General features: G+C 45.9%; 1 protein-coding gene across 1 annotated transcript in view; it reads right to left on the bottom strand.

Annotated features, from left to right (window-relative positions):
• Positions 1-12,403, bottom strand: part of LOC125454303 (keratin, type II cytoskeletal 8-like) — a 29,561-nt gene extending 17,158 nt beyond the window's left edge. Inside the window, exons 1-2 of the mRNA XM_048534923.2 lie at positions 11,803-12,403; positions 4,946-5,215 (exon numbers count right to left, since the gene is read on the bottom strand). Of these exons, the coding sequence (XP_048390880.2) occupies positions 4,946-5,215; positions 11,803-12,006 (474 nt within the window). The 5' untranslated portion in view covers positions 12,007-12,403. The remainder of the gene's footprint in view (positions 1-4,945; positions 5,216-11,802) is intronic.
• Between the last annotated feature and the right edge of the window lie 149 nt (positions 12,404-12,552).

The following is a 12,552-nucleotide window of genomic DNA, read 5'->3' on the forward strand; positions in this document are numbered from 1 at the left end:
AACAAGCTCCTTTCTGCCCTCAGATTGTGCATTAATTCTCACTCCAATCCCACCCTTCAGCCAGAAGTTACCATATTCCCAACACTAACATCAGCTGAATCAATCCTGAGCTCATTCCTCATTCTCTATGAAATTCAAAGCTATCCCTTTTGAAATCTCACTTCCAGTTTTTCTGGTGACCGTCAGGGTCTTTCCTAGGGCTAAGGCTAGGTCTTTGCCACCTGTTAAATCCTGCTGAGCCCAGCTCGGATGTTTCCCTCATGCCTCACGGTGCACTTTCCCAGTGTGTAGCATCAAGGGGAGCCTGACCATCTCCTCAGGAGAATCGACGGAATTTCCATTGCTAACACTGCCAAGATTAATCCCCTGGGATTAGTATTAAATTGACCAGAAGCTGACCTGGGCTAGATATAAATATGACAAGAACTGATCAGAAGCTGTGAATTCTTCAGATAGCATCCCACCTGATTCTACAAACCTCTCCACCTACATGAGTCAGGAGAGTGATGGAATACTCTTGCCTGGATGGGTGCAGATCCAGCAACATTCACAGCACTCTTGGTTGGGACCACGTCCATAAGCATCCACTCCCTCATCCACCAACACTCAGTAACAGCAGTGTGGACTATACACAAAATGCACAGCAAAAAATCACCAAAGATTCTTAGAAAACACCTTCCAAACCCACAACCATTTCCATCCAGAAACACAAGGGCAGCAGATACATGGGAACACCACCATCTACAAATTGCCTTTTAAGCCAATCACCATCCTGACTTGGAAATATATCACCGTTCCTTCGCTGTTGCTGGGTCAGAATCCTGGAATTCCCTTTTTTAGGGGTTTTGTGGGTCTACCTCCAGCACATGGACTATAGTGGCCCACTAGCTTCTCGAGTTGCAACTTGAGACAGGTAATAAATGATGTTCAAGCAGCGAAGCGTACATGCAGCAAATGAGATTTAAAAATTAGACGAGAATTAACTGCTCTCTCTGTCAGTTGCTTCTCTGTCATTCAACGGATTTCCAACACAATATATAACAGTTGAATCACTACATATCCAAATCTTTACACCAGAAATGACCTCCTTGATTTGCTAATCAATGCTATAAAAAACAAAAGGTGAAATTCTATTTGTTTATTCTTGGACTGATTTACTTTTGAAACAGTCTTTGTGATTTACATGTCTGTCCCCAGTCCACTGAAAGTGTAGTTATTTTGTCTAAATTCTCATCTTTTACATCATATTTTGTTCCAAAATGCATTATTCACATTTCTTTTAATTGGCATTAATCTGCATTTGTCTTGCTCCCACAGTGTTGAACTATAGGCGCTGGCCTAGTGGTATTATCGCTGGACTGTTAATCCAGAGACCCAGATAACGTTCTGGGGACCTGGGTTCGAATCCCACCATGGCAGATGATGGAATTTGAATTCAATAAATTCTGGAATTAAGAATCTAATGATGACCATGAATCCATTGCCAATTGTCAGAAAGACACGTCTGTTTCATTAATGTCCTTGAGGGCGGGAAACTGCCATTCTCACCTCGTCTGGCCTACATGTGACTCCCAAACTACAGCAATGTGGTTGGCTCTTAACTGTCCTCTGGGTAACTAGGGATGGGTAATAACTGCTGCCCAGTCAGCGATGCCCTCATCCCATGATGGAATAAAGAATAAAATCATTACTACAATTTATTTGTAATCTAATGTTATTGGCTAATGTTGTTATCATCTTTCCAAGTCCTAACTCTGGATTGGTCTTCTCCTGTGTAAAGGTAAACCTTCCTCAAAGTTCACTGCCCAGTTTGTCTGGCCTCAACCTTACTAATCTCAGTCGTAGGCAATAGTAGAGAGCTCTGCCTTACACTGAATTTCCTACAGGTGGCACAACGTAGACATGGACATAACTTTTCCCACCAAGAATAAATTTTTGTTGACCCTTCCAGGGACTTGCAGACAGCAAGTGGTGTTTCAACCTTTGAGTCTGTTCTATCATTCAGTGAGATCACAGTTGATCTTGCTCTACATAGGTATTTCCCTATTAATCTCAAACTTAAATACAACAAGCTGCATTTTCAGAATAGAGATCTGAATCTCTGTGTATATGTATTTGGAGATTTCTTATATGTAGGATCACGTTTCATATCTAAGTGATCTCCCCTAGTTCTGGACTCCTCAAACTAACAGAAATCACTTATTTTTCTTCTGATCCTTTCAGGTGTTCTTAAATAAAGATGCCATTGTTTCAGAGGGCCACGGGAGAGAGATGATGGATGGTGAGATAAACCTGAGGGTCCTCATGCCTTGGGTCAGGTGTGAAGTTGAAAAGGTTGGACCTTCATGGTAACATCAGCCAGTGCAGTGCAGAGGTCAACTTAGATCAGTTAGATGGACAGCTGGGCTTGTGATGTAGAATGAAACTAATAGCTCAGGTTCTCAAATTGATCCCATGTAGAAACTTCCAGCAAGTCATGCATTAACCACCTCAATTCTAGCAAGTGCAATTTGGGGCTTTGTGTCACAATTAATTTGTCTGGTAAGGGATGCGTGTCTTTCATTCTTTGGACTATAAACTGAATTGGAAGTTTCAGTACTTTAATTGGAAACAGGAATATTTTGCAACTGGAAGACAAGGGTTGCCTATTGTGAAGTTGTGAAATACAATGTTGCTTTTTGGAAGCAAACAGAGAGAGAAGTTGTGACTGAATGGCACAGAATCTTTTGAGTTGCGGAAATCCGGCTTCACACAGAACATAGAACATAGAACATTACAGCACAGTACAGGCCCTTCGGCCCTCGATGTTGTGCCGACCTGTCATACCGATCTCAGGCCCATCTAACCTACACTATTCCATGTACGTCCATATGTTTGTCCAATGACGACTTAAATGTACCTAAAGTTGGCGAATCTTCACAACAGCCCTCTGATTGGTTGAGCTGTAGTGTTTTAACAAGCTGTAAGTGCCAAGGACAGCAGAGAGTGAAAAGATCTGGAGCTGGAGAGATTACAACTCCCTCTCTCTCTTTGTGTGAGGTCAAAGATGGAAAGCCTCAGAAAGCTTCTGCGTGAATTCTTTCTTTGAAAAAGATCCAAGTTTACCTGATCAACCATTGATCTGAAGAACAACGAACACAGGGCCGTCACTGTTTCATGATTGAAACATATAAAATAATCAGAGGGTTAGATAGGGTGGATAGGGAGAGCCTTTTTCCTAGGATGGTGACGGCGAGCACGAGGGGGCGTAGCTTTAAATTGAGGGGTGAAAGATATAGGACAGATGTCAGAGGTAGTTTCTTTACTCAGAGTAGTAAGGGAATGGAACGCTTTGCCTGCAAGGGTAGTAGATTCGCCAACTTTAAGTATATTTAAGTCGTCATTGGATAAGCATATGGCCGTACATGGACTAGTGTTGGTTAGATGGGCTTGAGATCGGTATGACAGGTCAGCACAACATCGAGGGCCGAAGGGCCTGTACTGTGCTGTAATGTTCTATGTTCTATTGCAAAAATCAAAAGGACTGTAAGATCAAAAGAACTTTCTACATTGTAGACTCTTCTTTCGACCTTCAAAATTTTGTTTCTCATTTTTTAGTCTTTTCCACCTGCAGAATGTGTGTCAAACTGTTCACCTTTTGTGCCTTAATTGTGATTGAGCCTGTGTGTATTTTGGGGTTTTGAAGAGGTGGAGTAAATCTCTTAAATAATTAAAAGAAAATTACACATAGTAGTTTAGGTGTGGTCTCACTAATGCTCTGTATTGTTGAAGCAAGACTTCCTGATCTTTTCCTACTTGTTTTTGTAATAAAGATAACATTGTATTGTCTTTCCTGGTCACTTATGCACCTGTTGACTTAACTTTTTGTGATTCAAGTACCAGGTCTCCTCTGTAGCACTGGGTTCTGAAGTCTCTCTCCACTTAAACAGTAGGCAATTCTTCTATTTGTCCTGCCACAGTGGACTTCATATTTTCCATGTCTCCATCTACAGAATATTCTCTTTAATAACTGATTCTTGCAATCTCCCAGTGACAGATGCTAGCCCACAGTTTCCTGCACTCTGTCTCCCTCCTTTCTTGAATAGAGATGTTACAAATGTGGATTTCCAATCTGCTGTTTGCTTATGGAATTGAAGGAGTTTTGCTCGTCAACAAATAATTGCATGCATCATCTAAGACCCTGGTGGCTGTCTTTTTAAACCAAATCTGAATTGAATTTACACTTGTTCTTGTGGAGTGGAGTCGAGACTGAATGGCACCGAGAATCTTTCAAGCTGAGGAAATACAGCCTGGCAACAGCCCTCTGATTGGTTGAGCTACTGTGTGTTACCAAACCGCAAGTGTCGAGAACAAGAGAGAGTGAAAAGATCAGGAGCTGGTAGAGATAGAAATGCTGCTTGGCCTGCTGTGTTCATCCAGCTCCACACTTTGTTACCTTGGATTTTCCAGCATCTGCAGTTGCCATTATCTCTGATCACAAGTTTAACCTTACTGTGAAGCCTCTTCCAGGGATGCCTAACCTGAAGAAGTTATCCTCCTCCCTCCGGACCAACCTCAGGGAATGTCTCTCCCACTGCTCTCCATCTTCAGTCCGCCTCCCCCTCTCTCCCTATTCATTCCAGAACCCTCACCCCATTCCTCTCTCTGATGAAGGGTCTAGGCCCGAAACGTCAGCTTTTGTGTTCCTGAGATGCTGCTTGGCCTGCTGTGTTCATCCAGCTTCACACTTTGTTATCCAGGAGCTGGTAGAGATTCACTTCTCCACTCCAGCTCAGGAAAACAGATTGAAGATTAAGATCTGCAGCAGAACATGAGTTCAAAGTCACTGAAATCTACAACTAATTTCTCTCTATGACACTGAAAACTTGAAGAAGGAGCTTCTCTATAATTTTGCACATTAGAACACCCAGTCAATTAGAGTCAGGGTCTTAAGTGATCTACTGACCTTTTTAAGGATAACAAATTCATTCTCCAGTGTAGTACGGGAATTAATCTCATCTTCATATTTCCCTTTGAAATCTTCAACCATTTGCTGTGTGTGCGAGATCTGCAGCTTCAGGCGGTCTCTCTCCTTCTCTAGATCACCAAGCTGCTGCTTCAGTTTGTTGCAGAACATGTTGACGATTTTGTCAGCATTTGATTTGTACGTGTCTGTGTGCTGCAGCAGATCCCATCGTGTCACCAGCACCTGCTTCTCCTGTTCTAGCTTACGAACCTGTACAAAAAATGCAAAAATGACCCCTTCCCCTCTCCCAGAAATAGTCTAAAATGTGCTTCACTACTTACTCTCAAATAGCCCTGAAATACAACGCCCATCAGAATGGAAAAGAATTAAACAGGAACATGTGACTTTGACCTGGACATTGCAAAGGACATAATGTAGACTCAGCCAGTTCATCAGTCAAACAGGAGCCTGTGGTAAAATTCACAGAGCAATACACTTACCAATGACACTGGGGATCTCTTTGGTAACTGCATCAGTTGCGTCATTCTGTGCACTTGAGAGAACTTGACGCTGTGGAAGGATGCTGCATTTTCAGAGGATCAGTGCTGAGGGAGGGCCACACTGTCAGAGGGTCAGCACTATGGGAGGGCAACACTGTCAGAGGGTCAGTACTATGGCACGGCCACACTGTCAGAGGTCAGTGCTGAGGGAGTGCTGCACTGTCAGAGGATCAGCGCTGAGGGAGTACCACGTTGTCGGAGGGTCAGTGCTGAGGGAGCGCTGTGCTGTTGGAGGGTCAGTGCTGAGGGAGTGCCACACTGTGAGAGGGTCAGTGCTGAGGGAGTGCCACACTGTCAGAGGGTCAGTACTGATGGAGTGCCGCACTGTTGGAGGGTCATTGCTGACGGATTGCTGCACTGTCAGAGGGTCAGTACTAATGGACTGCTGTGCTGTTGGAGGGTCATAGCTGAGGGAATGTCACCGTATCGGAGGGTCAGTACCGAGAGAGTGCTGAGCTGTCAAAAGTTCAGTGCTGAGGGAGTGTTTGCCATTCAAACTATTTAATTTCTGAAGAGATGCTGAATTATCTGTCCTCCTGGGATAGATGTAGATGTTTCCACAGCATTATGCTGTGAAAGAGCTGGGAAGTTTTCACCTGGTCCTTGACCATCATGGCAAAAACAGAGTATTCAATTGTTATCACATTTATATTTTTGGGATCTTGTGTGAAATTTGGAAGCCTTAAAGCAGACATACATTAGAGCTGTGAGAACACTTCAGAGCGCGATCTGGAAAGTGCTATACATTTGAGGAGCCAGTAGATGTCAGTGATGGTTCAGGATTGGAGCTGCTCCTGTGTCTCGCATTTTGCACAGATTGGACAACATGGTAGGTCAGGCAACATCAGAGGAGCAGGAAGGTCAATGTTTCAGGCTGAAATTCTTTGTCAGGACTGAGGGAGTTGGGCCAAAATGTTGACTTTCTTGTTCCTCTGACCTGCTGTGTCTGTCCAGCTCCACATTTATTGACGCTGGCTTCCAGCATCTGCAGTCCTTACTGTCTCTCATTTGTACCAATGGACTGAATTTGGTTTGAGGTGAAGGTAATGGAACCAAACTCCCATGACTCAGAATAAATAAATTAACCCACTCCCTGATGGACGGACACTTGATATTTCTCCCCCTAAAACCTCATTTTTAAACTGAGCCATCCCTACCTTTGTTACCCCCTCCTGTCAGACAACCACCCAAGTTCTCAGAGCTCCTCTCAGTCTGGGCTCTGGTAGCAACCTGAAATCCAACACTTCTCCATTGGGAGCTGTGTCTTCGGTTTTCCTGGGCCATGCAATCTGGAATCCCCTCCAAAAACAGCCCCATGCCCTCCCTTTCTGTCTCTTCCTTCAAGATTCTGCTTCAATGCAATCTCTGGCCAGGGTTCTGGGCACCCATTCTACTCAGCAGAGCAGAGGAGGACGGTATCACTGGTCTGTGTTGGTCTCAGACTCCCAGAGGAAGCCCCGTTGTGAGAACCGCTGTCTGGGGAATTCTCACTGGGATCAGTCCAGGGAGATTCTCTGAAACATTGACCAGACAGACAGAATGACTAGAGCCCAGAAAAGCGTGAAATGAGCTCATTTCCATTGGGAAATCTTTTTGCTGAAGAAGGGTCTAGGCCCAAAACATCAGCTTTCCTGCTCCTCTGATGCCCCTCGACCTGCTGTGTTCACCCAGCTCTACACCTAGTTATCTCTAACTTTCATGGGGCTTGGATCTTTGGTAGGTTGGATATTTGGGGGTGTCCTTCAGAAGGGCTGAGGAGTTTGAAGATGTATTTTGAAGGAGTTTGAGTATTCGGGGGTATTTTGGAGGGATTTGAATATTTTGTGGGGTTTTCGAGGCTTTATTTCTGAGGGACCATGGGTATTTGAGGGGTTCTAAGCTGAGAGACCCCAGCGCTGCACAGCTCATTTCTAACACCTCCCAAAAATTCACAAACAGGACTGTTCAGGCAGACCCATTGTTTCAGCCTGCTCGTGCCCCACAGAACTCATTTCTTCCTACCCTGACTCAGTCATCTCTCCCCTAGTCCAGTCCCTGCCCACATACACGTATGAGTCCTCTGATGTTTTACGTCGGTTTCAAAACTTCCAGTGTGCAGTCTCCAGCTGCCTCCTCTTTGCCATGGATGTGCAATCTCTTTACATGTCCATTCCCCACCAGGAGGTCGTAGGGCTCTCTGCTTCTTCCTGGAGCAAAGATCTGAGCTGTCCCATCCACCACCAACATCCTCTGCTTGGCCAAGCTTGTCCTCACCCTCAAGAACTTCTCTTTAATTCCTCTCATTTTCTTCAGGTCAGAGGGCTGGCCTTGGGCATCCACATGGGCTCTAGATATGCCTGTCTCTTCGTGGGGTATGTGGAACATTTCTTGTTCCAGACCCATTCCGGCCCCCATCCATAACTTGTTCTCTGATACATCAATGGTATAACAGTGCTGCTTTCCTCTCTCATTGGAATTGGAAACGTTCAAAGATTCTGCTTCCAATTTCCACCGTGGTCTATCTCTGACTCCTCCCTTCCCTTCCTCTGCATCTCTGTTTCTAGTTCTGGGGCCACTAACATCCTCTTTAAACCCACTGATTCCCACAGCTACCTGGACTATACATTCTCACACCCTGCTTTCTATAAAGACTCCATCCCATTCTCTCAGTTCCTCCATCTCATATGGTCAGACGAGACAACTTTGACAAAGGAGCCTCTGAAATATCCGCTTTCTTCTTCAACCAAGGATATCCCCAGCACCATTGTCGACAGGGCCCTCAACCAGGTCCGACCCATCTCCTGCACTTCCACCCTCACCCCTTCTCTTCCGTCCTGCAACAGCAATAGTGTTCCCCTTATCCTCACCTACCATATAACCAGCATCCACATCCAGAAGATCATCAGACACCATTTCTGCCACCTCCAGCAAGATGCTACTGCCAGACACATATTACCCTCCCCACCCTTGTCCGCCTTCTCTAGGGACCGTTCTCTCTGGGACCCACTGGGCCACTTTTCATTCACCCCCCCCCAAAACCACCCCACAGGCCTACGGCACCTTCCCCTGTAACCGGTGAAGGTTTGACATCTGCCCAGTTACCTCCTACCTCCTCATTATCCAAGGACCCAAACATACCTACCGGGTGAAGCAACACTTCACCTGCACTTCCCAGAGTTTGCTGCTCACAATTGATCCTCTACATTGGGGAAACAAAGCATAGACTGGGAGAACACTTTTCAGAACATTTCTGTTCTGATAGCAAAAAAGACCCTGAGCTACCTGTTGCCTGCCACTGTAACACACCACCCTGTTCCCTGGCTTTGCTTGCAGCAAAGCCCAGCGCAAGCTGGAAGAACAACACCTCATTTTCCGCATGGCGACCCTGCAGCCCTCTGGATTCAATATCGAGGTCAATCATTTTAGGGCACAAACTCTCCCATGTCCTAGCCCCCTAACCCACATACCTGGCCTTGTTATCACACAGACTGTCATTACACACTACCTATTGTTAGTCACTAACAATATCCATTAAAAGTTATGCACATTCCCAGTCAGATCACTATCCGCTCCTTTGTCTGTCCGACTGCTCTTCACTCTCTTTGGGCTCTATCCTTTATCCTATCATTTATTCCCTATCTGATTCCCCCTCCCTATTTACTGCACACAAACCTACGCTTTTCCAGCTACCATCAGTTCTGAAAATGGGTCACTGGACCCAAAAGTTAGCTCTGATTTTTTATCCTCACTGATGTTGCCAGACCTGCTGAGCTTTTCCAGCAACTTCTGTTTTGATCATTATTGTGGGTGGGGTACTTGGGTGTGTCTTTCAGGAGGGCTGGGAATTAAGGCTGTGGGTATTATGAGGGTATTTGGTGGGGGGGGGTTGGTATTTTCAAGGAGGCTGAGGAGTGTTACAGAAGGGGGATGAGTGTTTAGAATGTTGCAGGAGGGGAATGGGTATTTGGGGAGTGTTACAGGATGGGAAGGGGTGTTTGGAGGCTGTTGCAGGAGGGGGATGAGTGTTTGGTGAGTGTTACAGGAAGGGGATGGGTGTTGGGGTGTTGTTGGAGGGAGTAGCGACTGAGGGTATGGGTTGTGTTTGGGTATTTGGGAGGCATTATATTGGGGGTTGGCTATTGGGGTGGGTTGGGATTGGTTTTGTGGTGTTATTTTGAAGGGATTGGACATTTCAGGACTCATTTGGGAAGGGGTTGGTATTTGGAGAGTATTTTAGGGTAGGTTGCATATTTGTAGGGCATTTAATTGCATGAGACCATGGGATGCAGAAGAGAAATAGGCCATCTGGCCCCTTGAATGTGCTCACCCATATAATGAGATCATGGCTGGTCTGATAATTAACTCCATTTTCTTGCCTTTTCCCCATAACCTTTGATTCCCTGACTGATTAAAAATCTGTCCAACTCAGCCTTGAATATACTTAACAGCCCAGGCTCTCTAACTGGATGTGGTTAAGAACCCACAGAGTCACTTCCCTCTAACAGAAGAAATTCTTCCTCATCTTAGTCTTAAATGTGAGACCACTCACTCTGAGGTCCTAGAATCTCCACATCTACCCTGTCAAGCCCCATAAGAATGTTATATGTTTCAAAAAAGTCACCTGTCATTCTTCTCTATTCCAATGCGTATACACCAAATCCATTCAAAGTCTCCTTATTAAACAATCTTTCCATACCTTGTTTCAGTCCAGTAAACCTTCTCTGGGCTGCCTCCAATGTCAGTCTATCTTTCTTTAGACTAGGGGGGCCCCAAAGCTACTCACTGCATTCCAGTTATGGCGTGACTAACGCCTTGTACAGTTTTAGCAAAACTCCCTCCTTTTATACTTAATTCCCTTTGAAATAAAGGCCATCATTCTATTTGTCTTCCATATTCCTGCTGAACTTGGATGCTGATTTTTTTGGGAATCATGCATGTGGACTCCCAAATCCCCGTGTGCTGTAGCCTTCTGAGGTCTTTCTCCATTTATATAGTATTTAGCTCCTTTATTCTTCCTACCCAAGATTATAATGTCTCATTTTCTCACATTATATTCCATCTGCTGAGCTTTTGCCTGCTCATTTAACCCCTCAGAACCCTTCACCTATTTTTGTGTCATCGGCAAACTTGGCTATAGTACATTGACTTCGCTCATCTAAGTCATTAACATAAATAATTGTGATCTCAACATTGATCCCATTGGCACTCATCTACTGATGGGTTGCCATCCTGAAATTGCCCCCATTGTACCAACTCTCTGTCGTGTATTAGTTAGCTTATCTTTTAGATATGTTAGAAGAGGAAGGAGGACTGGAAACATTACAGTAGTATAATGTCTGGGCCTGACTATTCCTTAACACCAGATTCTTCCATGATGCCCCTCATAGCTGCGCTGACTGTGAAGTCCACTCACAGAATGCAAATGAGCGATAACACAGCACCCTCTGGTTGGATCAAATATACTACCTCCAACACCATGGGTTTTTATTCGGTAGCCTAATATGTGGTACCTTATGGAATACCTTTTGGAATTCTAAATCTATCACATCCTCAGCTCCCCCTTTATCTATCTAACTTGTTACCACCTCAAAGAATTGTAGTAAATCTGTCAGGAATTACTTCCCCTTCATGAAGTGTGCTGACTCTGCTCTGTTACGTATTATATATTTCTAAATGCTCTGCTGTTACATTTCTATAATAGACATTTCTATTAATAGGCATTAAGCTAACCGGTCTGTTGCCAGAGGCTTATAGATTTAGGGTTGGGTTGAGTATCTGGGGACATTTTATACAGTTTGCATATTTAGGGATGTGGATTGGGTTGGGTTTTTGGGGTTATTTTGGAGCGGCTGGATATTTGGAAGGAGGCTGGCTATTTGTGGAAGCATCGTACAGCATGGAAACAGACCCTTGGGTCCAACTAGTCGGTGCTGAACATAATCGCAAACTAAAGTTGTCCCGCCTGCCTGTTCCCAGCCCATGTCCCTCCAAACTTTTCCTATTCATACACTTACCTAAATGTCTTCTCAACATTGTAACTGCACCCACATCCACCACTTCATCAGGAAGTTCATTCCACATGCCAACCACCTTCTCACCTTAAAAATGTGCCCCCCTAGTCTTGGAATTACTCATCCTAGGGTAAGGACACCTACCGTTAGCTCTATCCCTTCCCCTCATTATTTTATAAACTTCGGTCGGGTCTTTGGAGGGGTGTTGGGTATCTGGGGGTATTTTAAAGAGTTTGGATATTTGGGGATGTGGGCTGATGTGGCTGTAGGGAAGGAGTGTGGTGGTGGGCATTTGTTGTCCTCTCACCCGGCTGATGACATCCGAGAACTTGTCATTCAGCCTCTTGATCTCGTCCTTCTCCTGGGTCCGGGCCGCCCGCAGTTTCGGGTCGATCTCCGCCCGGGGGCTCTCATTCAGTAAATTCGTGGTGGAAACCGAGAAAGTCCGGGGCACGTTCCTGAGGCTGAGCGCCCGGGACATCCCAATGGTGTTGCTTCCTACGCGGCTCATTCCGATCCCGGTCTCGGTGCGGGTGCTGACCCTGATCCCGGTGCTGATCCCGATCCCGGTGCTGGACCCTGATCCCGGTGCTGGACCCTGATCCCGGTGCTGATCCCGATCCCGGTGCTGGACTCTGATCCCGGTGCTGATCCCGATCCCGGTGCTGGACCCCGATCCCGGTGCTGATCCCGATCCCGGTGCTGGACTCTGATCCCGGTGCTGATCCCGATCCCGGTGCTGGACCCCGATCCCGGTGCTGATCCCGATCCCGGTGCTGGACCCTGATCCCGGTGCTGATCCCGATCCCGGTGCTGGACCCCGATCCCGGTGCTGGACCCCGATCCCGGTGCTGGACCCTGATCCCGGTGCTGATCCCGATCCCGGTGCTGATCCCGATCCCGGTGCTGGACCCGATCCTGGTGCAGGATCCCGGTCCGAGTGCCCCGTTGCTGTCGCACGCCGCCCCTTTTAAGGTAAATTTGCATACGGCCCGTCCCCGCCGCTGCACATTGGAGAGAACCATAGGGGCGGGGCCTTCAACTGGATACATTCCTG

This window comes from Stegostoma tigrinum, chromosome 7 (genome assembly GCF_030684315.1).
Source record: "Stegostoma tigrinum isolate sSteTig4 chromosome 7, sSteTig4.hap1, whole genome shotgun sequence".
Taxonomy (NCBI): domain Eukaryota; kingdom Metazoa; phylum Chordata; class Chondrichthyes; order Orectolobiformes; family Stegostomatidae; genus Stegostoma; species Stegostoma tigrinum.